Source organism: Colius striatus, chromosome 15, assembly GCF_028858725.1.
Source record: "Colius striatus isolate bColStr4 chromosome 15, bColStr4.1.hap1, whole genome shotgun sequence".
In the NCBI taxonomy this organism is placed as follows: domain Eukaryota; kingdom Metazoa; phylum Chordata; class Aves; order Coliiformes; family Coliidae; genus Colius; species Colius striatus.
In genome coordinates this window covers 5,880,371-5,907,736 of record NC_084773.1, presented here as the reverse complement: position 1 = coordinate 5,907,736, position 27,366 = coordinate 5,880,371, and the positions used below count along the sequence as shown (strand labels likewise).

At 43.3% G+C, this 27,366-nt stretch overlaps 1 protein-coding gene across 5 annotated transcripts in view; it reads right to left on the bottom strand.

The window, feature by feature from the left end:
- Nucleotides 1-1,476: 1,476 nt before the first annotated feature.
- The window catches only part of LOC104550936 (6-phosphofructo-2-kinase/fructose-2,6-bisphosphatase 4), a 51,882-nt gene continuing 25,992 nt past the window's right edge, over nucleotides 1,477-27,366 (bottom strand). For 3 of the 5 annotated variants that reach the window (XM_062008187.1, XM_062008184.1, XM_062008188.1), the window contains exons 3-14: nucleotides 25,902-25,998; nucleotides 23,464-23,530; nucleotides 22,183-22,257; nucleotides 21,267-21,323; nucleotides 20,844-20,965; nucleotides 19,258-19,465; nucleotides 18,542-18,688; nucleotides 17,914-18,018; nucleotides 16,225-16,354; nucleotides 15,247-15,309; nucleotides 12,152-12,216; nucleotides 1,477-4,249 (exon numbers count right to left, since the gene is read on the bottom strand). In XM_062008187.1, the coding sequence (XP_061864171.1) occupies nucleotides 4,190-4,249; nucleotides 12,152-12,216; nucleotides 15,247-15,309; nucleotides 16,225-16,354; nucleotides 17,914-18,018; nucleotides 18,542-18,688; nucleotides 19,258-19,465; nucleotides 20,844-20,965; nucleotides 21,267-21,323; nucleotides 22,183-22,257; nucleotides 23,464-23,530; nucleotides 25,902-25,998 (1,196 nt within the window). In that variant the 3' untranslated portion in view covers nucleotides 1,477-4,189. Of the gene's footprint in view, nucleotides 4,250-8,680; nucleotides 8,949-12,151; nucleotides 12,217-15,246; nucleotides 15,310-16,224; nucleotides 16,355-17,913; nucleotides 18,019-18,541; nucleotides 18,689-19,257; nucleotides 19,466-20,843; nucleotides 20,966-21,266; nucleotides 21,324-22,182; nucleotides 22,258-23,463; nucleotides 23,531-25,901; nucleotides 25,999-27,366 lie in introns of those variants that run through there. The other 2 variants (XR_009819785.1, XM_062008185.1) reach the window with 2 other exon arrangements.

Below are 27,366 nucleotides of genomic sequence, written 5' to 3'. Positions count from 1 at the left end.
TTTGACTGTTCATCTGCTGAAAGAGGAGGAGAAAGTGACCATCTGCCCTCTTGGTAAGACTTTGGAGAGGCCCAAACTGAGACCATGCAGTCGTTGTTGTTCTTCTGCACAGCTCTAGAATTTACATCACAGCAGCAAGAGGTGGAGGTCACCTCTGGGTACAGACTGGGGCTGGAATAGGCAGCACACACAGGGCATCACTCCCCTCCCTTCCCCCAGCAGCAGCGGGGAATGCACATGATGCTGCAAGTTGCTGCCACAGAGAGCAACAACATTGGGGTTTTCCCCTGCAACGTCCTTTCTGCTCTGCCCTTTTGCACTAGAAGGTTATTCTACTTTCAAGGCAGGTGCTAGAAAAGCATTTCTGCTTGAGGAGATGCTGCTATGTAAAAAGCTGGAGCAAGAAGCTCTAATGAGTGATAAGAAGTAATTGTTGCTCATAGGAACATTTGCTCCCTGCAGTTTCCTGCCTTGCTCTGGAGTAACAGGTACCAAACCTGCTCAGGAGGGACCCTGCTCTTCACAAAGCAGCTTTTTCAGTTGGCACAGGACTGGGTTGCCTGGCAGACAGCAAACAGTGGGGGTTCACTCAAGCAGCACACTGCAGGCCACCCTCATACCACAGGGAGATGGACATACTAAAGCATGTTGTTCAGAAAGCAGCCTAAGAGCTCTAAAAGACAAACCAAAAAAGCTGTGTGTGTCCCCCCCCCAAACACAGAATCATAGAATGGAAGGGACCTTTAGAGATCATCCAGTCCAACCCCCCTGCAGAAGCAGGTTCATCTAGATCAGGTCACACAGGAACGTGTCCAGGCAGGTCTTGAAGACCTCCAAGGAAGGAGCCTCCACAACCCCTCTGGGCAGCCTGTGCCAGGGCTCCCTCACCTGAACAGTCAATTAGTTTGTTCTTAATATAAAGTGGAACTTACCCAGTAGTGTTAAAACCAAAGAAAACTTCCAGTGAGCAGAGGAGATGCAAGAGAGAGGTTACCACCCAGGAGTACACAGTGACCCACAAAACATGAACATCTGAGTGCACACCTCTGAACCACAAAGCAGGAACTTAGTCCTTATCCTCCAGTGTGCCCTTCCCCCTGCAAATTCAACACCACCTCCCTCAGCTCCACGTGCACATCTGAGCTGGAAGGCAGCACTTTGCTGTTGCTTTTCAGCTTTGTCAAAAAAGGAACAGCATTTGGAAGACAATATAGGACCAGAGTAGCTTTGGTAGTGGGGATCAGGTCTCAACACACCAGTGCCCAGGTAGAACAAATGAAGTCTTACCTTTCTCCTCTGCTGTGTGCAGATCTTGGCATGGGTCTAGTTTATTCTTCCAACTTCTTCCTCAGTTACTTCAATGATGATTATTTGTCAGAGTAAAGCAACCAATGGACTAACAGAAGCAATCTTAACCAAGACACACCTCCTCTGCTCTCAAAGCAGGACACAACAAAGAAGCACACACGACACACCTGGAAGCATTTGATCTTTATTACTTGGATCAAAGGTCAAATGATTGTATGTGTCTGAAAGATGACAACAAAGGCCAACAAGTAAGAAAAGACAGTTTAATCCTGCTGGAGAGACTGCAGCTGAGTGAGCAAGTGCATTAACAGTCAGAAGGAGTGAAATAAACATGGGTACAAATACACAAGGTCAGGATGAGGGTTTTCACCTCCCCTGTCAGTGGTGGTATGGGCAGGAGGGGGAAAATACACACCTGGTTTAGTGTCAATAACCTGCAGTTCTGAACAAAGGCCTTTCCAGCAGGCAGCTACCCCCAGGGGAGAACCCATCACTCCCTTCCCATCTACATTCATGGCCCACACTTGCCCTGCCAGCTAGAAAGGGTCAGGTGCAGTCAGTGATTTAGTAACTTCCTAAAGTACAACAGACAGCTTCATTATTTTTTCTCTTCAAGTATCAGCAGAACAGTTTATTTACACTTGTATACAACTCTTTTTTTTACTGAACACCCAACTTAGTAAAACATCACAGTATATTCAAAAGCAGGCTATAAAAATACCTACTGTACATAAAACATTTAGCCTCAAGGAATTTTACAGCACCTCTGAAAGTGGAGAGGGGTCAAACAAAGAAAAGGAGAGAGGGGAGACACCTCAAGCCGTGCTTGCCAGTGAAGAGGAGCAGCCCTTGGCTCAGTTCTCCCAGAGGGAAACCATTTCTTCCATGTTTCTACAACCAGGTCTGAGCTCAAACAGCACCCTGGTCTGCTGGGCCACCATGCTTTTCTGAAACACAGTCTCCTGGGATTTGGCCTCTCTAAGTACTGCAGAGCTCTGACCTTCTCCATTTAAAAGCTGTTTAAACTCCTAGTCAGGGCTGGAGGCCGGAGGAGTGAGGGCTGCCCTCAGCACAGCCCCACCTTTCCCTGCTGAACAGCCAGCAGTGCAGGAGGGGGAATGACTTCTCCCTTTATGCCACAAAGGTGACCTTGTGAACTACACCTCCATAAACCAGCTTGTCTGAGCAGTGCTGTGTGGTCTCTCTCCTCACACAGTTAACTACGGCCACTGAAGGTGTGACGGGCATTACCAAGCACGGGGCTCCCACACACAAAGCTGTAGACAGCAAGTGGTTCTGAGGGCTCTTGGACCCTGCACCTTCCTCTCCTGAGCCAGAACCCCACCAAAGGCTATGGCTTACTTCCAGAGCTGAAGATATTGCTGAAATTAGCTTAACAAAACAAATCACAACAGCAGCACGTTATTTTACAAACCCTGCACAAACAAAAGACGACTCAGCCCTCTTCTGCAAAACTATGGTAAAAGGGCCTGGTGGTTCACACAGGAATTGAGAAAAAGAGAAAGAGCAACAACAAAACACCACCACATGGCAAAAGCTCAATGAATTGAAGTCCTTAAAACAGATGCAGCCCAGCTCCCAAAGAAGAATCCTCCTCAGTTTCAGACCCGGGAGCCAGCAGCAGTGCTGGCAGCACCCTTCAGTCGCCTGGGAGCACACACACAAACACCCCTTCTGGGTGCCACAGGGAAAGGGCCCTGGCCTCAGCACACAGAGCATATTCCATTTTTAGCACTGGAGTTTCACAAGGTATAACAAAAAAGCAGGGAGGAACTGGGATGCTTACAACCAACACAAAGCCCAGCCCCAAACCCAAGGCAGCTGTGCCACGTTACAAGTAATTTCAGAGTTTACCTGGTGTTTCTCCTGCATGAGCTGTTAGAATGGTTAAACTCCACCTAACCTTTCTGTACTGTTTCCCGATGTACATATTAAATGTGGCTATAAAAGAGAAACATACACTTTCATGTTGAAATTCATTTCAAAAATCACCTAGAAGAAAAATAATCACAGCCCTAAATAACACAAGCAGCTTCTCCAGCCCTTGGCAGTCTGAATCCTTTCCTCTACCTTCTCAGAAAAGCTGCTGGTCTCCTCCTGTAACTGAAGCAGAAAGGACATCCCTCCCTCCCTCTCTCTGATTACCCAGGCTGCCAGCTATACTCACACTCACATCCCCTACTTCCACGACCCTCCAACAAACATCCAGCCCCTGGAAAATGTTAAAGTCTTGCTAAAAAAGCAGAGTCTTTCAGGCAGAAAACATCACTTCAATGCTTTTCTTTTCCAAGGGGAAAAAGTCTCCCCACTTCAGGACAATTTAAGTTGTGGTTGGCAAACTGAAGTTGCATTGAAATCCCAGAGAAGCTATGAGAGCTGACAGCCTTTCCCCTGTAAAGTAGTTTTGCACCATGAAGCCTCCAATGCTCAAAATGGAGAATTTCAGGTATGTTAAACGCGCCATCAGAAAAGTCTCCACGCAACTGCAGGCAGCCATTCACAGTAAAAGCAAGAGGAACCCTTAGAAAAACACTTTGAAAAGAAAGTAAAACCTTGTTAAACTCTGCCAGTAGAACTGACGTGGGCAATTAACCACCTTGCAGTATCCACAGCTGAACAATAAAAACCACTGAAACTGCACGAATTTACACCAAACAAACCCCATCTCTAAATCCAACTCTACTCTGCTTCCCATCACATCTTTTTATAGATACCTTTGGGCACTGGGAGTTCTCCACAACTACAGGTTTTGTCCAGAGAAGCTGAATCACGTTGGCAATGTGAAGGGGAGAGGAGGCGGTTCCGTGGCAGCTCTGGTGCCTCCGGCCCGGGGGAAGGGCTGCGGCCCCGGGACCTGCGGCTATAGGTGGTTGGGCACTGTCCTCAAAGCCTCTTCTCGGGAGCGATCCACACCTACATTCTGCAAAGGGAAAGACAAAGCAAAGAGTTTGAAGCCAAGGCCTGCTGGGGGGCTGAAGCTTTGCCAACACCTGGCTCTCTCGCCCCAGGCCAAGATGAGTGAGTCTTAATGCTCCTTCCCTTCAACTGTTGTGCAGAGCAGAAGGAGCAGCCCCAGCCCCTGGGCAAGAGGCAGAAGCCAGGCTCAGCCCCCATCCCAGCTGCTGCAGCCTTCCCTCAGCTACCTGAACACAGGCTGTCTGTACTTAGGCACAGTCAGTCCCTGCACATCACACACAGCTCACAGCCTTGCACTGGTTAAGGTTTTTCTTTTCTTTAACCACTGGTGTTAACCACGTTTGTCTAAGCCACTGTCACCTCTAGCCTCTCAGGCATGCTTAGACTCCAAGGAAAAACAAAACCACATGGCAAAGGTCATGAACCACACAAAAACTGATAAAACCTGGAGGGAGGGAGGGAAGCCCATCTCCCCTTGTTTCCAGCACACCCCAGGAAATGACTCCTTTAACATCAATGGCTATAAAACTCATTCTGATCCTGTCTGTAAGCAGCTGAGTCACTGGAAACTGGTAACAAAAGGCTGAAATGCACTTCAAGATAGACAGGCAGGCTGGCAGATGTCACACTGACATCGGGGAACGTTTCAGTGGTTTTATAACCCCACTGATTTGAGTTTACTTTGAAAAAAGTCTCCTCAGTCCAAGTGAAGGAAATGGAGACCCCCTGGAGCACACAGCAAGAGGGAATCTCAGCACACACTCCCAGACAGCACACACTCCCAGACAGCACACACACAGCTCCATCAGCCAAAGTGCATCAACCTGAGGAGCAGGTCATTCCCCTCCCTGAGCCCAGTTCCTAGCATTCTCAGCCATTTCTGGTGAAGATTTGATTTAGGGGTCAAAGTGTACCAACATCACTTCTGCCCTTACTAGTTCTCCTACATTACTGTCAGCCTTCAAGCCCTGGAGTAATCACCCTGGTTTTCCACCATGAACACCATGCCAGTGTTTCTGAGAAGACACACAAAGATGCTGCTGGGTAGTCACCCAAGTCCTGAACATCTCTGCACTCATCCCACTCTCTGATTCCTCTCCTTGAAGGAAAGAAAAACAACCACCCTACTTCAGAAAGAAGCTTCTACAGGCAGCATCTCTTCTGCAGCTAAGGGCACACAGAAAGCTTTGGCATCTAAGAACACAGGGAGCTGGTGAAACAAGCCATACTCGGTGTGACTAGAAGGAAAGAGCCAGCAAAACATGCTGCCATTTGTTGTGTTTGTTTGTATTTTTCAGAGCAATGGATCCAACAAACCCAGAAATTCCCTGGGACCATGGAGATGCCTCCACAGGCACTCCAAGAACATTGGCTGCAATCTTTTAAGCTGAGCATCTGCTGTTGATTCAAAGAAAATTAAATGGAGCATGAAATGGAGCATCAATATGCAGGAATTCAGAGGTATTAGAAACTGGTCCACAAGCAGCAAGAATGAAGACAGCCATAACATGAAACTAAAAGGACATAGAGTGGTCAAAATAAAGCAGAAGATGTGAGAGGCATCAGGTGAAAACAGCATCTTAGCAGCTGAGGCAGACCCAAGAGGGAACACCAATGCACAGACAAGAAAGCTGAAAGCACAAAGTGCTCCAATGTGAGTAAATGTGAAGAGGCTGCAGGAGCTCAGCACACTGAATGTCACACTGAAGAAAGAAAACTGTTTATCCTAGTACTAGGATAAACCCTAATAAACACCCCCTGGGCCTTGTCAGATGAGCAGAATACCAAACTGCAGGGCCAGATGAACCCAGGCTTAGAAAGGGATTAAAATCCTCATTAACAGTTAAATGGGTTCCTGCTCCTAGGAATGCCATTAGATGAGATGGCAGCTGAGCTTGCACCCACTTCCACACACTGAGAGCCAACCTGAGCAAGGAAAACGGTTCTGCTGCTGCAACAGGCGACCGAGGTTTTACACTCACTTGTGGGACCAAAAGCTGTCGGTGCAACTGCTGGGCAGCGCCTTAGCAAAGCCCCCCGGAGCCACAGAGCCGGCCTGGCATCAGCACTGCCACGCTCCAGCAGCAACACCGTCTGGAGAGCCCGGGAAGCACAGCACCCGAATGAAACCAACACCAGCCTCTTAAAAACACCATCCCTAGCGAGGCACAGGCTCAGCCCGGGCAGGGTCCAGAGCCCACTCCCTGAGGAGGCTCAGTGCTTCCCTGAGCTGCCTCACCCTGCCTTGCACAGGGGTCCCATCTCACTCAAAGACCCAAAACACAGAGATTAACTCAAAATACAGCCTTAGACCACTGTTCTCCTCATCATCACCCTCCTGGCTGCTCTGTGTGTTTCTTCTCGCACGGAACAGAGCCTTCCCCAGAGGCACAGCTGTGGGGTTCCCCACAGGGCTGAGCCCACCATTCCACTGGTGCCTTCATTAGCTACACGGGTCCCTAGCAGTCGAACCGGGAGGTTTTGCAGGAAGGCTCCTCTAGGGAAAAGGAGGAGCCCCAAGGGAAAAGAACCAGCACACACACCAACAGGGACATAAACAGGGCAATGTAAACAGCCCAGTGCTGCCAGCAGGCAGCTGTCCCTCTGCAGGCTGTGTCACAGGCTGTCCCTGCTGCTTCCTCCCCAGCATCGGGCTGTCCTGTTTTACTAGAGGACTATCAAGCAATGCTGCTGTAACAGGAGACCTCCTAGAGCACAAACCTGTGTTTAAACACCCATTTCCCTCCCATTGCACACAGCAGCACAATGTGCTCAGCAGCCCCAGGAAAGGGGGTGGGCAGCAGCTGGCAGGGACGGAGGGTCCTGGGCGCCTCTGCTGCTTCCCCTCCCTGCACAACCTCTGCCACTGCAGAGCTGGGGCTTTCCTCTCCAGCAAGTTCCTGCCCCTTCTGCCTTCCCCCTCCATTTCCTCTGATGACCCAAACCATCCTTTTTCAAGCAGCAAACCTCAGTTTTTCCAGAGCAGGAGCCCACACAGCTTTTGGCTCCATCAAACCCTCAGTGTGTTCAGTTGAAATCTGCCCAGTGTCTCCTCGGTCGTGGCCCAGGGAGGTGGCAGCACCCTGAGCCATCTCGGGGTGCTTTCTCAGCACTCAACTGTGGCCAGAGTCCCTGCAACCTCCCTGGGACAGCACTTCAACCCTCAGCTGAAAGCAACTGGGCTCACGAGTGTGTAAGCAGTGGGTAGGGCAGGCTCAGATCTCCTCCTCCCAGGCATTTTCATGGCACAAGCACATGCAGAGAGGAAATGAAACACTGAAAAATGACAAAAATACTCCATCAACACACATCACGGTCACAGCACAGAGAAAATAACCTGGGTGCCCTCAGTCCCAGCCCATGCTGGGGCACTGGTTTAACTAAACAGTGAGAGGGTCTCTGGCCAGAAGGTTACTTGGTTACATCAGCCATCCCTGATTGCTACAAACCTCTGGAAACTTCAGCAGAATTTCAGAAGTGCTGATACACGTGGGTTGGGTTTTTTCCAAAATCACCTGAGAAATCTAACAGATCAAAGCTTTCCACAATACAACACTCTTGCTTACTTTCAAGACCAAAAGACATCCCCCCTCAGAAGACAGTTGCGGGACTTGGTCATTTTCTGCCTGTCCCCAACTCAATGATACCCCAGCAAAGGTGCCAAATGGCACAGATGCTGTCTCTTGCCCACCAAGGCACAGGAGAAAGGAACCAAAGCTCAGCACCACATCTAAACAGTGCAGGCTTCTCCAGTCTGGGAAAGGTGGTGCTCTGGTGCAGTTCAGAATGTGTATGCCCTGCTGGGCTGAGCTCCTGTGCCTGCTGGAGTCACAACCCAGCTACAGACTCATCAGGTTGACTCTGCTTCAACACTGCTTGTGGCAGCCTGGGTAAAACCTGGGTACAGAGCACATGGAGCAGAGCTGGGAGCACTCCATCACCCACATCCATATGAGAAGCAGGAAAAGAGGCAACTGAAAATCCCTTCTGCCACAGGCAAAGAACAGCTGTGAAGGCAAGTCATAAGTTAAAAACATTTATACACATCCTTGTACCTTGAATAATTGTTCTGGAACTAAGTGCAAACTTGCTGCCCTCTTCAAAGAGCACACTGTTAATGAGCACATCTAGAGCACTAGTGCTATGGAGCAGCAGGACTAAGGACTGGCAGTAACTACAGGTTATTTGGTGCTACAACAGCAGTCCAATCACTCCCAGGGGCACTGAAATACTGATGCCTAGAAAACAAACTTCATTTTTCTTATGTCACACAGGATGTTGTGTTTCAAGGCTTTCATAAACACACTGCAACTAAGGCTGAAGGACAGCTGGCTGTGACAGTCACACTCAGTGCTGCAGGGTCTTTAAATTACAGCAGCTTACACAAACAGCCCATCAATGTCTGAGAACTCATCCACAAGGAATTAACCAGTGCAACAGTTTTATTGTGATTTGATGATTTTTTTCAAGTCAAGCTCTGTACAAACATTTGGGTTGGGTTTAGAGTTGTTGGGTTGGGGGGTGAAGGGGCTTTTTTTTATTTCAAAGTGATTGGAATGATTAGGGGGTTTTTTTTCAATTTATTTGGAAGTAGTAGGATGAGAACAGCACCCCAAGTTGGACAGTTGGTCAGCACACAGGATTCACTGATGAGCAGGGACTGTTACAAGAGCGTCCTCGGGAGGTCTGGAAATGTCTACATTCTGTGTGATAATAAAAATACAGAGGAGAACATTTATCATGCAGCAGTAAGAGCAACAGAAAAATACTGATCAGATTCCTTCACAAGTACACAGCTGCATTTATTTAAAAGCAGAGACCTTTTCATTAAGCCCCACACACACCCCAGGAGTACAGCAAGCTGTCCCAGAACCAGACAGCAGGGAAACATGCTGACAGCAATCCCTGATCCTACGCTGACAGCATCACCAGAAGCTCAAGTCATTCATGTTTAGGAGAAGCTCTTTTACAGGCCCAAGCAGGAATCCACTTTAAAATGTGCTTCAGCACATACAAGTCTATCCATTAAACAACTTGCAGTGCTTTGCTGAACTATGAGATGTATTTCTTTCCCAAGGGAAGACCTGAACATTTGATTGTGTTTTAGGCAATATATGACCCCTGACAAAAGAGAAACCTTAACCATTCAGGACTGATAGCATCTCAATTAAATCTCCCCTCATCTGCAAAGGCTGGAGAAAAAAAATACAAGAGAGACATTCCATGCAGTAAATTATTCAAAATCAAATGAAAGCAACACACCAGCTCAGCCAAACCCCCGAGTGCAGAGGCAGGCTCAGGAGTCTCACCTGCCATGGCATCACCTCCTGCGAGTCCCAAAACTGTGTGTTGATAGCACTGGCCCTTCCACCAAGAAAGCAGACTAAGATAAACTGTTCCCAAGTTCCTTACAAGATCTTGGCCTGAGATTTGGCCCTTTTTAGGCCACCTCATCAACCAGTTCTTCACGAGGACAGGCTTCATGAGTCTTACATCTTTTACGCTGTGGTAAGCAAACTCACCTTCCACTACCATCTCCCTCTCCCCTACCCTCCATAAAATCAAAAAGGAGACTTGGCTTTCCTGCTGCAAGCAATCTCCCTATTTCTTATTCACTCAGACAGAGGTGCAGCAAAGTAGATATTTTACCCCAGTGCTTGTTTTCCGGCCTAAAGAGGGAACCCAAGCAACAGCTAAAGTAATTGCCCTCAATTCATAGAATCATAGAATGGTAGGAGTTGGAAGGGACCTTTAGAGATCATCTAGTCCACCCCTCCTGCAGATTCCTTTCAGTAAAAAGACTATAGGCTCCTTCATTTGAGAAGGTCAGGAACTTAAGCCACTACATGCACAAACACAAGGCTTCAATCCACTTCAGACAAACCATCACCATACAATGAAGTTTACACATGCTACAAACAGCTACTCTGGTGCTTCGCCTGCATTTCTGCAATGGGGAAAAAAGCTGCTTTCAGCCAAAGCTAAAAAGAAGAGCACTGTTCTGAACCAGAAGAGCACTGTTCTGAACCATGGACTGCAAATTACTTGTGGGGGCACTGAACAGCACACTGGGCAATTCTTCTCGACACAGTTTCATTGTTTGGTACCATTGCTATCTGTGAGGCTGGATTTAATTAGGTGCACTGACTTCAACACACTGCTTGCAAATTGAATTTTACAGAAGTGATTAACATTTTCATAGGTGATGTAAAGGAAAGCTTTTCAAATGCTCAGTCCACTCAGCAGCACTTAAATGCAGACAGGATCAACATAGTCCTTCATCTAGCCCTACTAAATGAACAGCATATGGTCACCTGTGCTTCACTGCTCTGGCTTTCTGTGGGGGCAGAAGGAGAAGAGCACTGGAGGGTTTTAAATAAAAATGCCTCTGCTCTGTTTTTTCTTTTCTTAAAAATCATTAACTCAACTTCTGTTCAGATTAACCAGTTTTCTGGCTCTGTGTCTGCATGATCCTCTACATGCACCTGAAATACAGCCACCCAACACCCACAGCAGTGTGGCCACATCACTTGCTGGACATATTAAAGAGTCACTTGGTGATTCAGGCAGAGCTTTCCACCTCAAAATAAACACCTTTAGTTAGGGAAGGGTATTTCCAACAGCAATTCCCAAAAACACTTTAGCAAGCTGTAAATTCAGCACTGATATCTGATCAGCCAAACTGAAGATGTTTGAGTTGATCTGCATTACTCAACATGGACAACCTGGCAGCTGCCCTAAGACATCCCCGTTGATTTTTGCCACGCTTCTCCCAACAACTTTTAGGCACCATGAAAACTGAATGGATTTCTCAACAAATCAAACTGAAACACAGAAGTGGTAAAGCAAAACAACAAAGGAGAAAGGGGAAGGAAGGTGAAACAGGCAATACTGATCTAATAGAAAATGTCTTTGCTACGAACAACCAAAAGTCGATATTTGCAGTGCTCAGAATACCCAAGTCAGTAAAACAGAACTCCTCTGCAGACCCCTCCAGCACGAATTCTGCACAACTGCCACAAATGTGTGCCCTCACATAAGCTAAGGCATTTTGTGTCATGTGCCTTATTCAATAACCACACATTTATCACTACATTCCTTTTCACCAGGAACCGTTGCTCTGAAAAGCACCACAAACAGCCCTTTTTTTCTCACATTATCAAACTGACTTTTAATTCACCAGTAGGCATGGCTCATAACCTCAGCAGGGAACCAGTGCCATGCCTCGCAGCACTAGCATGAGGCTTTTTAAACATGACACATTCTACATGACTTTCATAACGAAGCAATGGAAGAGCCTCGCGTGAGCAGCAGAACCAGCCTAAGCTCACATCCGAGCACACAGAACCACGAGCCTGACGGGGAGAGCAGAGAGCTGCTGGCATCTTATCTCCACTTACATTTCACAAACACTCAATTTCAATTTCTCTGGTTGCTCTGCTGTATCCTGAGATCCAGCCTTCCCCTCCAGCTCTGGCTTAAAACACAGTGGGCACCATCAATTCCTCTTTTCAGACAACACTGGTCACAGTGATGATAAAGCTGATAATTTCATTATTTACTCTCTCTCAAAAAAAGTGTGGCATTCACAATGTATTTCTTCACTACACCCTGCTTCTGCTGAAGGACAGAGCCCAGAACTTCACACAGGTTTTAGATTTACACCATATCTTCAAATTCTTTTTTAAGGTGAAGTACTGCAGCTGGAGCTCACATTTAAGATAAAGTTGCTCAATAAAACTGATCTTTTTTTTCCCACCTCAACAGCACACCAGCAGGAAAGCTTCGTATGTAGCATTCAATATGCTCAGCTGAGGGATCAAATCATTTCTAAGCACAAGGACAATGGCAATCAGTTCAGATGGCACTTCACATCAAGTTCTCCAACTGGGAAAATGAGTCTTACCTCGGGTTTATCTCTGTGTGTGTTGACAGCTTCAACATTCAGAAATATGGATTCTACTTTACATCCTGTTGATAGAAATGACATTGTTAGAACCAGTCTGCTTTAAAAATGAAGCTATAGTCCAGATGCAATCTCACTTGGAGTTGCTGAAGGTTAATCATTTTTCCCTTCTGATTTATACCACAAGTTCCCAATCTCTGAATAGCTGAATTTACTGGAATGAAGCCATTCCACCAGGATGCACATTCTTCTCGCTCTGATAGTCCATCTCCTATTCTCACTTTATCATTATTTTCTTTGAAACAAAGTCTGCTTTTTAAACACACACAAACAACAGCATTCAGTCAGAAAGTTCTCATTTGTAACTGTTTGGCCTTTAAACACCCCAGACTTCTTCGAGTTTCATTGTAACACGGCAGACAAATGCTGCTCTCAATTTTTTAAACTATGCCAAGGATTACAAGAAGGTACATTGCATCTTGTTAGCAACCCCCTCTCCTCTATGTGTGCAAAACAGAGTTTTAATCCCCAGCTAAACAGAGCTTTGAAGTTGGCTTTCAAAAAGGAATTTCTCCTTTTCACCTAAAAATGGAAAACTCCAGAGAAGCAAGAAAAAGTAAACAGGAGAAACAGCTATTACTCAGGTAATACAAACTGACCCACTTAGAGAACTATGATTACCCAATATATCATTTTAAGCAATTATCTGATTGCCAAACACTGTCTTATCTCAGTTCAACATGACTTTTATAAGCCACCACTACCCCACACAACATTCACTAATAGTCAAATTCCTCCTATATACCAGATTCTCTCTTCTAGCACAAACAGCTTGTCAGATTTTTCCACTCATTCATTTACTAAAGTTGTAACACACTCCACAAAGTAATTCCATGACAGAAAAAGATGATTTTAGCCTTTTCTTAGCAAGCCACTGCCTTTCCAAGAAAATAATACAAGTTAGTGAGGCAAATATTTGCCTTTCCCTAGAGAAGCCTGTTCTGAGGAATCCCATTTGTCATGAACACTGCACACAAACCCTGCAGGAGGGACAGCATTCAGAGAAAGTCAATCAGGAAACAGACTTTAAGGGGGAAAAGCACACATCTCCCACTGGAAGAGTTTCCCAGTCATCCTGTTTGCAGACCCATTGCAACCTCAGATCCAAGCCAAAACACACTCTGATCCCTGGTGCTCGCCATTACTAAGGTCTGGTTACACAGCAGACAGGTCCTCAGAGACCTCTCACTTCTTACCTCTAGCTGAGTTTAAGACCTGAAAAAAGTACCACATGGAAAGCTTTAAACATAAACCAAAGTGACATGAGTTACTCCACAGCAATCACAATGTGCATAGTCCCAGCTCATTTTTAATTAGAGATGTGCAAGGTGATACCTACTGCAAGATGCAGTTTCCCTTTCCTGTGTGCTCCCACACAGACCACCAGTACACCAAACTGTAAAGGTCTAATTTATCCTAATCCAACTGTCAGGCCCTAACAGATGCTCCCTCAACTAAAGGATCAGATGCTTTGGGTGGGAACAACACTCACTTCAAACACCAGGAAGAGCAAACCCCTAAGGGTGGTGTTACCCTGGAACAGGATTAGCTGGAAGGTATTAAACACCATGTTTGATCCTGCACCCTACCTGACTGGAGCCAAGGGATACATCAACCTGAAATAATACTACATGTCATTATTGTATAAATAGTTTATACAGCCCTTGTATTTTAAATGGCCAAATTCCAAAAAGTAGGTGGACTGAAATGTGCTATTCAGACAAATCAAATACTGCTAAAAAAGAGCAATGGCATTGCTTCCACACCAGTTCAAAGGACAAAGATGGTAACTCATACCATTTCTTTTCCTTCTTTGCTCAGTGTGTGAGTAAACACTGCAGATAGCCAGGCTCTCTTAAGATTTAGGAACAGTAATCCAATTTCCCATTAAAAAAGAAAACACTGAAACAAAATGGACAAAAACCAAGCAAACCAAAACTGTTTCTATGGAAAAGGGCCAAAAAAAGAGGGGAGAAAAAAAGAAAAGACAGGTAGTTTTCACTATCTAAACCTCTACTTCCCAAACTCCAGCTTGCCATGCAAGGCAAGGAACACAAGGTGTCACCAAAGCACTGGCGGTTTTCACTTGCTGCAGGACGATACTGCAATCAACTAGAACAGCTAGTTACTTGTCCCAGCTTTATTTGAAACGTAACCAAACCCAAAGCACAAGCCCAGACTGCCATTTTTCAAAGCTGACAATCACAGACAGCTTTGCATTTCCGATTAGTAACTCGACCAGCATTTTTTGGCCACCCATTTCCTGGAAAGCTGTGCAGATACTTCTCTTTGTCTAGAAATAATCTTCTCAAGTGTCATATCAGAAGATATAATTAAGCCATCACTTAAAGAAAATTAATAGCAGGCATGTGTTAAGTTGAGGCTGAAACACACACAAAACTTAATTAGCAATAAGTCTAAGAACTCAGAAGTACATGTTACAACCCATACCCCACACTCGACAAGCTAGAGGCAAATCTCAGTCAAAGCCCCTGAGCTAAGCACTGAGAACAGCTGCTGACAAGGCCAACAACAAACAATGTAAGTTCATGTTGGAGAGTACTTCAGGAAAAGAGAGCAAAGCTACTTAGGGGTAAGAACATCCTTTGTAAGATGACAAGCCTATATAAATGTAAATTTGCCTGTCTTCTAAAAAAGTAATATCCTCAACTACATCACTAGAAGCTGAAGGCTTGCTGTACCAGCTGTGTGCAAATGGCAGGGGTTTGCCAGAGATAGGATAACAGCATATGAACCCAGTGCAAAAGGAAATTGTCCACCAGCAGTTAGAGCCACTGATAGTTTCAGGCCTTCAATACATATGTATTTTCTAACCTAACACAAAGCAAATGTAAACCCAAAGATTCCCTGATCCTAACAAAGCTGTACAGGCATCCATGCAAGGTCACACCTAAGTGTCCAAATCTATTTCCAAGTAAAACAAATTAAAAATGTGTTTTAAGTGCTTCACAGACTTTGCTAATGGCATAGTCAGTATATTTACTTACATATTATATCTACTTAATACTACTTACCATAAGCCACCGGGGTTAGCTTTAAGACAGTATGCAGTGGGCACTTCAGGTAAGGCAGTTGTTCTGAGAAACCAGACAACAAAAGACATGAAACACACAGGACAAGAACACTAACTTTTATATTATGTTAAAGATAACTACTTCAATTTCTTTTTATTTGCAGTGTATCTGATTTCATCCCTAGCATGCAACAAAGTTGTTATTCAAACAGAGCAAAAACCAAGCCATTTCACAGGATCACAGAATGGTGGGGGTTGGAAGGGACCTCTAGAGAACATTTAGTCTAAAGCTGGTTCCCCTCCATTAGGGGGCACAGGAATGTGTCCAGGTGGGTTTGGAAACCTCCAGAGGAGGAGCCTCCACACCCTCGCTGGGCAGCCTGTGCCAGGGCTCCCTCAGCCTTACAGTAAAGAAGTTTTCCTTGTGTTTAAGTGGAACTTTTTGTGCTTCAGCTTTTGTCCATCACCCTTTGTCCAGTCACTGGACACTACAGAAAAAGGTGTTGCTGCATCCTCCTGATATACACCTGTTAAACAAATACTTATAAGCATTAATGAGGTCCCCCCTTAGTCTTCTCTTTTCCAGACTGAACGGCCCCAGTTCCCGCAGCCTTTCCTCTTATGAAAGATGTTCCAGTCCCATGATCATCTTGGTGGCCCTGTGCTGGCCTCTCTCCAGCAGTTCCCTGTCCCTCTTGAGCTGGGGAACCCAGAACTGGACACAGGACTCCAGACGAGGCCTCAGCAGGGCAGAGCAGAGGGGGAGGAGAACCTTTCAGTATTTCAGGAGAGGAGTAGATCAATAAAAATCAACTATTATGTTTCCCATGTGAGTCACACACAAAGAATTACACCTGCATACTTGCCTAGCACAACCACTCTCTGAGGATAAAGGAAACTGTTACAATTTACTGTTTGGAACCTTAATCTGTACAGTTTTTAAAAATAGACCACTTGTAACACATCAAGGAAGACTTACCTGCAGGCTTGTCAAGAAAATAGGCAAGCAAGCAGCGCATGACAGCTTGGTGACATATGACAAGCACATTTTCCTGCCTTTCAAGTTCCATAATTACAGGCTCCAGTCTCTGAACAAGATCTTCATAGGACTGGGTGGGGAGGAGAAATACACAAGACATTAAAAAGGGAAAACTCTTTGAACAGCAGATGTATATACAATGGATCTTACTTTCATATTAGTCATCTCCTAAATGTTATACTAGTGCACAAATATTGTAGTAAGAATTTTCCTTAAGTTAAGAACATGGTGCAAGTCTTCCAGACTATCAAAGAGTACACATAACAAAGTACACCTCCCTCGTGGAAAAGTGTAATAAACTAGTCACTGTGATCAAAAATTTCCACAAAGTACCTAGAATTTCATTCACAGTGTCTGTAAATGTACAGGTTAAGTCTTGCACATCATTTTCCATACCTCACCTTCAAAAGCATCTCTCTTTGAAGCAAAAACATCTGTGAAGCACAGCCCACAGTCAACATGCAAAGAGTTCACAAAGCCTGACTTGTTCAGGCTGCCCTTTGAAAACCAACCGTGGGCTCAGACAAAGTGGCCTGCTGATGGAAGCCACCACCTCCTCAAATCACAAAGCATGGAGGTGGTTTTCTCTTGCAGCCTGTCTTGCACAGTGTGCACACAGTGAATCTGCTGCTGCAGGGGAACAGCAGGATTTCTGCATGTGTGTGCTTAACTTTTCCTGTGCACAGGAGGGACAACACTTCCAAAATGTGTCACGCATTGCACACGTGGAGAGCACAGCCCAGCACCCATCAGGGCTGGCAATGACCACAGCAGAAGGCCTTCACCCTGGCACTGCCTACTTGGAAAGTGGCACTGCTGATTCAGCCCCTTGGCTAGATAAACTCAGCAGAGGTCTCCAGTCAAACTGACATCAACTCATCACCCCAAGGCGAGGAGGGAGTTTGAAATGTTTGTCACCATCCTAGAGGATGTCAGCAGTTTGGGAAAAAAACAAACAGTCCTTGTTCTAATGGATTAGGAGAACTTTGCAGCCTAATGACTGCCTCATTATTAGACTGGGGTCACACCCGCCAGAACACTGCTCTTATCACAAGCTGCTCTTGGCACAGTGATTACTCCTGACTGCCGATGAACTAGAAGAGAGCTCTGCTTCCTCAGACACAAACATGGGAGCAGCAGAGCAGTGGAGCAGCTGGCCCAATTACTCCTCCTTCCTGCTACCCTGAATCCTAAGCCTTTAGCACCCAGGGACAGGCCTTGTGACCATCTGGTAAATGCTGCGCAGTAATGGGTTTGCTTTAGAAAAGCTGTCAGCAAGTTCTTTTCCCAGAGGCAAGGAGTTTATTAAAGTGGAAGACCAATGTGGCACAGGCAATATTGTGAAGCCTTGTACTCCTTCTTCCTGCTTTAACACTGCAGGACCAGCATAGAAACGATGCTCCTGAAATCAAAGCTCAATTGTTCTTCTAAATCTATCAGTTTATTCTCCGAGCCTTGAATCAAATTAAATGGTCTGGGCTCAATACTTGCAAGTTCCTAGATGCTTTCCCCTGAAGAAAGGAATAACCCTTTTACTAATTTTCAATGTATTTTTCCTTCCTAAAGCCAGCATGCATGTATTCAAGGAGACAGGGAAGCCCTTCACCTTAAGAGAAAACAACAGCATACCTCTCCTTTGGGGTATCTGTATCTGTACTTGTCTTGGTCTCTCAGTGCAAATTCAAGTGGGTAATTTTCCTGTATTTCTTCATATGTCATCTCTTCACATACTCCCTGTAGGTAATAAAAATAATTTAAAAGTCTGTATTTCCAGTAGTGCAAAACACTATCACTCAAATAAAAACATATATAAATAACCCTTAACCATTGTACTTTGTTACTTTGACATTCAAAAACCAAATTCATCACACATGATGAACAGGGCACTGAGCTGGACTCAGATGTGGTTACATGGAATCATTAAATCCCTATATGTTACATACATGGGCAAGCAAAGACACTGAGAAAAGTCACATTTTATTTCTTTGCATCCTCCACTTGCAAAAAAATTCCCAGCAACATGGTTTCTACAGGGGAATGTCTTATTGGGAAAGACAAAATAAGACTACATTGCTTATGGCAAAATTTAGTCAAACATTTAGCCCTTGTTAACAGGAATTAGCGACAATTCTTTCAGCCTCCAGAAACAGCTTCAATGACTTTCCATGCCATCAAAGGCATACCACTACAAAATTAAGTCACTTCCCTTATCCCTAGCAAACAAAGCAACTTATTAGACAATTAAAAGAGAACTTACTGCATCTATCTCATTCAAAACCTTCCACTGCTCATAAGGCACTCCCAAGGCTTCTGCAGTCTGAATCGTCCTTTTCATCTGGCTGGTCCAAACCTTCAGGTCTTTGATATTTTGTTCATTAATAAATTGTGCCAAGCATTTGGCAAACTGAAAGAAAAAAAACCATGAGACATTGGATCGGGGCTCAGAGCCAACACACTGTTCAGCTTGGAACACAAAGGCTCTAGCCTCTGTAAACTCATCATAACCTTTCCAAAAGGCTCTGTCAAAGTTTCTTCTAAGAAATACAACACATTCTGTTAAGCCAAGAGGGACAGGAGAGGGAAGGAAAGGAGTATAAGGAACATACAAGTTTGCAGTTTCTATCTTTGCCTCCAGGAACTTTCCTTTCAGTATTAACTTGGGAACCTTCCCAATTACCCAATGAGTTGGGATTTTACAAAAATACCGTTAAAAATAAAGCTCCCTTGACAACTGTTTTGTGCTAAAGGATGAAAAGGGATTGCAGCCAACAGGATGACAGATAAAAGAGCATGTACCAAACCACAACTCACAACCTGTGCCCAACCACTTTCCATTACCCACACACCCAACTAAAAGAATCTTTCTTATCCCCATTGAGAGGAAAAGAGTGGAGAGGAAGAAAGCTGTAACTACCCAGCACACATGCATAGACATACACAAAACCCAGTGACACTTGTTCAGGAGGTACATACTTCTTTCCCCCTGACAGACAGTCCGGGATCTCCTCCTATTCTCCCTTTCAGATTGAGTTCACTTTCTCCGTGCCGACAGAGGTAGATTGACCGAGGAGTCACATGGATGTTCATGAGGTAGTAGACAATCCGGCTCTGAATGTGATCGATTACTCTGTTCACAAGGTAACTCCTTCCTACATCCATAATTTTAATGTAAGAAAGATCCCTTTCATGAGCAAACAAAAAAACACCACGTAAGATTCCACACAGTTTCTATCAGATTCTACCACAATCCTCCCACACTCTTTCTCATCATAAAGGAAAGGGACAACAAGACAAAACAATAAACAAACCCTCAATTACTCAAGGAATATGCATTAGTCCTAAGAAACAATGCAATATTCCAAAGCTACAGGATGAACTCTAATGTTTTCACATGTAAGATCCTCACATTACTTTTCTGTTCTCTTTATTTGCACATTGTCTCTCAAATCTAGATCTTTCTCTTGGAAAAATACACTGAAAGGAAGATTCAGTGGAGTCATTCAACTGTGGTGGCTTCAGTAAGATATCCTGACTCTCTCCAGTAGCTCCCTGTCTCTCTTGAACTGGAGAGCTCAAAACTGGACACAGTACTCCAGATGTGGTCTTACTAGGGCAAAGTAGAGGAGGAGAACCTCCCTTAACCTGCTGTCCACAGTCATTTTAATGCATCCTCACCACGTGAGATATCACACCACAATAAAACAAGAACACTTATAATAAAACCAAATGAAAGTGCTGAGAAGCAAATGGCATCACCTCATCTCTGATAGCATCATCTGAAGTTAATCATTACTATTTTACCCTGGCACAACCGTTAGGTCCATCACAGAAATTACATGCATGAAGTGACCTGATTGAACCAGTTTCACATTGCTTATACTCAATTACATTAAAATGCAGCTCAGCTTTCTCTCTAGCACTTGTCCTAACACAACCCTGGAGCACTTGGTAAGAGTGCAGCTCAAAATCCCACACTGAAATCCTGGACTGTAGCAAGAGAAACAGGACTCCTCCTCACAAGGGTCATCCCTACTTTACTCTGAAGTGTTGAAAGTGAATGAAAAAGGCAAATAAAACAGCTAAGAATGTTTCTCACAGCCCTGCACCTGTAGGATAGTTTGTAAGCACAAACAAATAAATTCTAGAAGTCACATTTTTAAGACTAATGTGTTCAAAACTCATTTTAGCTGTGTCAGCGAATCAAGTTGTGCTTACAAATCACTCGGGTCTTCTCTACATACTAAAAAACCAACCAACCACCAACACAACAGCAAGTCTGCAATAATTTCTAAATGCTGGTTCTATCCCAGACCAATCACATCATTCTCTAAGTGGGAAAATCAAAAAGAATAACTGTGTCAGAGTAGACTCATTAGCCAATTTTCCTCAAGCAAGTTTCCAGGCTATGCCCCCAGAGTCAAGTCTCTCGAATTTGCTAAAAGAGCCATCAAAAAAACCCATGAGTAGAAAGCACAAGTCTCTGATATGTGATGCTCCATCCCCTAAGGAAACATCTTAAAATAACCCAGTTGTGATCACAGTACTATTTCATTACTTACTTGTCAAGAGTTTCATCTAACGTCTCATATGAGTTCTTGTAGCACTCTATTCTTTTCATGAAGTCTTCTGTTGCTTCATCATTACTACAATCAACATAGTCAGGACTACCCAGCTTCACTTGCTGTTTAAAGTAAGAACAGGAAAGTAGTACATAAGCTTTTTTCTTTTTTTTATTTGAAGCTTAAAGAGGTAGGAAGGGGAAGGACAACACAATACAAATATTTTCTGGAAGGTAATTAAAATGCATGTCAAGCAAAAAGAGCTCTTCCTCATAGAACTGAACTTCTGAGTTAGGAACACAGGGATAGGAAAATCAACGTGTTTCATTAATGGGAGCTCATACTTTTTTGCTACTGGAAGTTTTCTAATGTACTTCTGAAAACACTGAGCTACTTAAAGCAGTTAAACCTTCCTATACTCACCACAATGTTTGCAGCAATGACCTCTGGATCGACACATACAGACTCAACAAAAAACGTCTTCAGTCCAAACGGGAAGTCACGTGTATAGAAAGAAGGAAGAGGGAAGATACATTAAAAAGGCTCTGGAGATGTAACACAAATGAGCAGCATATTGCCCACATCCATGCTAACCTCTTTGCAACAGAGCCATGCATTAATCTTATCTCCATTTACCAGAAGGTCCCTCCAGACCCTCTCATTGGAAAGTGTCAGCCTACTATTCCCCAAAGCATTGTGCTCTATACTCTTTTCCTTAATGGAATTATTTTGCAGTGAGAACTATTTAGGGTGGAAGATGAAGAAATAAATGCAGAGGATGCAAGTTCAGCCACAAAAACAGTAATTCAAGCTTTAATAATAATTTAGAAGCCTTGGAATGAATGGAGAAGCCTCACTTGAGAACAGATTTGTGTTTTGTTGTCTTCAAAGGTTTATGAAATGTAAAGGAAATGAAAGACTACCGGAGAACAGCTAAATGCATAACAGAAGGTAGAAATCCACAGAAAGTTTTTGGTTTGTACAGAACTAAAACAGAATCCCTGATGTGTTTCTGCAGCAAAAATCCGAACTGCACTAAGATCCATATTTTAAACAGTTCTTGCTGACAATACATTCAGAACTACAGGTCCAGGACGACAGAAGTGAAGCCATAGCATAGAAGAAGATTAGCTCCAAGCAGTAAAAACATTGAAAAAGAGAAAAAAGAGGATTAATCACAAACAATGCTTGAGAACACAAAATGCACTATAGACTAAACACCTAGGAAAGATCTGGCTTACGCTAGTGCACTTCTTAACTCAGAGTACAGGTAAGGGCATAATTACCCCTGCCTTACTTGTCCAAGTGTTATCTCAGAACTCCTTTGCTTTTAACTCACCTTATATCCATTTTCTTCACCAAATTTGTAAATAGTTTCTCTACGTTCTCGAGTTGTGTTTGTAGCATCAAAGACCTATGAATAATTACAGAGAGAGTGGGGGGTTAAAACATCATGAGTTAAATCATCATGATAGCCTGTGAAAAGCATTCTGTCAGCAACAACAAAAATAGGGATTCAAAGTCCCTCAATGTGAAGGAAAGCAAAGAAAACACTTCCCCTTCCCTCTGGCCCATCAAGTCAGCATGCTCAACAGGAAAACAAAAGACATTCCCACTTTACACACATGGTTTTTTAAACACTAAAAAAAGTAATACTTTGAAAGCACTACTAGCAGAACAGAACATTTGGAAGAAGGATCCAGAATTTAAGCCTAACATGTACTACAGGGCAGAATCTTCCTCCTGGCCAATATTAGCATTAAATATTAATGCATAGTTTTATAGTGAACTTATACTACACACAAAAAAGATGCTGCAATCAATATGCTGTTCCAAATGCAAGTGAAAAACATTTAAAGGCCAGAAAATCTGCAATCTACAGGATCTGTAAATCCTGGCCATTAATTATGAGATATATGCAGCAATTTCTGGAAGAACTGTCTAGCTGGTAACACATCAGTGTTTTGCCAAAGAATGAAGTTTGCCTCATGCCTCCAGCAGAACTTAGAGGCAATGGTCCTCCTCAGATACTGAAAACACCATAGAGTTGTGTTAGCAGTCTTACAATGCTATGCCAATTAATGTGTATACACAATGTCAATAGTTGAACAGCTGATGTTTTGCATGCTACACAAAGATATACTCAGATATGCAGCAATTTACTTTGAGTTTGTCCTGCAATCTCTTCAGAGATTTCTCATGTCAGTAACAAAACTGCCAAGCAATACCCAGGATGCTTTTTGTTCAGAGTAAGTCTTTACCTTTCATTTGAAACACAAGACTATCAAACAGAAACACAAGTGTAACCAGAACCACTGATGTGTTTAACAGTAAATTACATGATGGAGAGAAGGGGAACATTTTTTTTAGTGTTACACTCTCCCTTAGTTAAACCCTCAAGTCCCAAAGGTGGTTTCTCCACATGGCATCATCACCCTCAACTCAGGTGCTCCTTTTACTGCAGCAGCAAGGCAGATCTAAAATACAACTCCCAAAGGAAGAAAAAACCTGATATACTGAAGAGATATTGGAATTACTCAGGCTGTATATATTATCCAGATACACACACACTGTTTTGTAGAGAAGCATCTCAAGAATGTGTCTTCAACAAGAAACTTACAGCCACGTGCCCGTTTTCTTCACTGAGGTACTGTCGGACGTCATTCAGCGCTGCTAAGGCACACTGTCTGAAAAATGAAAGAGGGTAAAACCCAAATGCTGGTTAAAGTCATTCTATTAATGCTTTTTTGATCAAAGTACCCTGCAAACGTTAGGTAATCTCAAAACCACTTTTTTTTAAGGAGCTCCTCCTCAAAGTATGGGAAAAACAACAAAGGTCAACCACACTATACTAAGGAAACGTGGTCATGGCCATGCGCCTAAAAAAACATCACTGCAGTGCTCCTCTGTGCAACTGCAACCACTAGCCATCACCACAGAATACCCACCAACTGTACTGACCAGGATAAATTTTCACTGATCTAGAGTAACATCACCGAATCATCCCTGCAACTGTGTTCTTTTCTCAGTTACCTACTCATAGGTATTTGCTTCTTAATTTGATTCTCCAAGAGGGAAAAAATAAATCAATGTAAGGCTCTTATGTTGTGGCCCTAAGTTAAAGTCGACAGAAAACTGTTTTTTAGTAATCTACTTCTTCTGTTTTGAATTACTGTGTAAAAATTCCTTATGGGAAAAAAAAATATCTGTTAAAACAGAGACTAAACCAAAGTTTGCACCAAGCATTAGGGACAGAGGCGAAAATAACATCCCACTGTAGTTACCAACCCAATCTAATTAGTACTGGAGACTGCTCACCAAAAAACCCATCCCTGCATACTTTATATTTGTGTTAAACCTGGATAAGAATAAACTCATTTGCAACTTTCCCAGTTCCCCACAATTAGCATTATCTTTGAAGTCCATCATGACTTCTAACACAAGTAACACTGGTGGGCTATATTAACGTCGTACACAATTTACTCATTAGTAGAACAAAGCCCCATTTGTTTCCAGTAAGTACAATCCTTTTGCAGCACCAAGATAAAAAACTGTCCATGCCAACAGCCTTTCCATGCATTACCACTCTATGTTGGCTACCAGGCTGAAACACGTAACTCTTCTCTTACATTTTCCATATTCTGCATGCACAGCTTTATTTTAACAGAAAAAATGAAGGCTTTTCAGTCCTGACAGTATTTCCACATTAGCCTGGTTAATAGCTGTCAGGAACTGAGATTCATCAGTCAAGTCTTCACTAAATAAATACAAACCCTCTTTACTCATTGCTAACTAGGCAGATTAGCTCACACAGCCCATTTCATGTTACATTCTCCATCATTTAGTCTAACAGGTGACACAAAGGCACGTTAAAAGGTTTGGCTCTACCTCTAAGCAAAAGGTAGGGACTGGTAAGGCTAATGCACCTCCTATCTACTCTTTGGTCCCAAAGGATTAGGAGGTTCTACTGCAAGTTGTTCTCCTTTGACATTAGCAATATTCAGCTGCTGCTGAAGGGGAAAGGGAAGAGAGACAGCCATAAAGTCCATATATTTGACACCTGAGCTGAAACAATCAATAACAAAATACTCTCTATTTTAAGTGGCCTAATCAAATTGCATTTCCATTCCTCTGAAATTTCTGTTCATCTTCTTTTCGTACTTGCACGTTCTTAAATGTTTTCCTGAACATCCTAAAAAAGACAATGAATGGTGAAGCAAATCAAAAGACTTTCCCATTAGATCTACTATAAAAAAGAGGCAGCTCCCTCTTGCTCTGACCTTCTCTTCATCTACCCTTTCTTCTCTAGGTCTTTACATTAAACCACAGCCTCTTTCCAGGCAAGAGGGGAGTCTCAAGTGCTTCGTCTGGGCACAGATGTTCACAGCAATGCCCACTTTGCTTTGCACAGCATTAACAAAACATGGCAATTTTTGAGGCAGTGCACTGACTGACTGCATGAAGCACCTGCATGTTGGCCAAAGACACAATTTCAGGGAGAGAATAATCATGTTCTGTTCCTGCTCATTTGAACAGATAATGACAAATACGTTCAGAGTACTCCAGGTGAAAAATTCCAGTATGCAAACCAAAAAGAGAAGCAGTTACGTGGGTGTTTTTCTTTTATGAGTCACATAAAAGCTCTAAAATAGCATTTTAGGAATTAGATAGAAGAGTCACAGCTATTATCTGATACCCTACCAAAAAAAACCAGAAATATAATAGCTATGTTTTGAAACTGCATTGTTTTGAATGAAAATATCTTGGAACATCTGAAGGAACAACAGCAGTCACAGCCTACAGAAAAGCAAAAAGGAATCCAGGATTTACCTTCTCTGCATCTGATGGACAAAATTAAGAAAAAAATACCCCACATTTTAAGCAATCTGAACAAATCACTTCTCCACCTTCTCCTGAATTTCTTTTCCACGTACTTTCACACTGTAGTCTCTTCTTGAGCACACAAAAGTAGAACTTACACAGTCTCTAAGAGCAAATTATGCAGGGTACCATTTGAACACAATTAGCATCATGTAGCCAAACACATTCAAAACTTACTTCCTGATTTTCAAGCCTTCTTCATTGTCAGGCAGGAAGAATTCAAAAGATTTATACTTTTTCACCAAATCTCGACGATATTGACCAACATTAAATTCTGCCAAGAAGAAACCAGTATTAGTGAGAGCTAAGGATATTCACATAAAGACGACAAAAGTTGTGACAGCTTTGACACCAAACCAGCTGCCAAGTTAATTTAGCGTGCACAAAGTCAATATGTAGTAGTTCTTCTGTTCTGGGAGGCTTGTTTGGCATTAAATACAAAAACAACAACAAATCATGGAAATGACAGAAGAACATTTGGGTTGTAGGTAACTTAATGGAGTCACGTGGCCATACCACTGTGCCTCTGTCTAGCAGTTTGCTTCAACAACAAAGAAACTCTTTTCCTTCTTCACAGAGGTGCCTGGAACTCTGTTTCAGTAGCCTACTAAAGGATTACTAATAATCTAGCTTTCCTCCAGTGTATGTACACAGTGAAACAGTATTTTGATAGCACCTCCCAAAGCTTTCAGCTTATTTAGGCAAGGAGGAGGCCTAAACAGAACTAACCAATCCTGCTTTGGATAAAACTTTAAAATTCAAGTTGTGGAAACATTTTTTCAGAGCTCTGCCCAAATACTTCTATTTATTAAGGATCAGTGCATACCATTTCACAATCTCTATTTACTCTTTTAAACGCTTGTATTGTGAAAAAGACCAAAACACCCAAACAAACAACAACAAAATAGGAAAAGAAAGCCAAAACAACACAGTAACCATTAAAAAAAATAGCTTAAGTACTGAATATAATAATCTTCCTGTGATCTCTTACCAGTGGTCAAAGAAAACTATTTGTTAGGTGGGCAAAGGTCCATAAGGTCTGTGGCTGTACACGTGTCACAACAGTGCCTATGGGATTACAGCAAAGCAGTTCTGTTTTGCCACTCATCAGACAACGACACTGTACCCTAAACTTCATTCAACAGCTCTGAAAGTCTGTCTCTGAAGTGCAATTAATGTTTAACTTGTTTGTGACCCATAGGTCTTTTGAGCTGAACTGCAAGGCGGGGTTTTGTTACCATTAGATCTCACTGAAGTATCCTGTTTGAGAAGCTGCCAAGGTGTAACTACTTGCCAGATTTCACTTCTGGAAAGAGGAAAAGTAATAATAGATACAATTGCCTTGTTGTAGTTAAGAGCAAAAAGACATAGGATAAAAGTGCTCAACCATTAGCTGCTGTAGATAGGCTGCTATTGAGACTGGGAGCAGAGAATAGAGAGATGAATATTGCTTATTCCCCAAAAAATCAAGTTTTGCTCAAATTCAACAATGTTGATGCATTTTTTTTTTGCAATAAACTGCATGACACAGATTATAGTGCAATCCAGGTTCTTCTGTGACAGGTTTAATGAGCACTGGCCATACAAGCCACATGGAAAGGTGGTTCCTTGTAAGAAAAACAGAAGATGCAAGCAGTTCTAA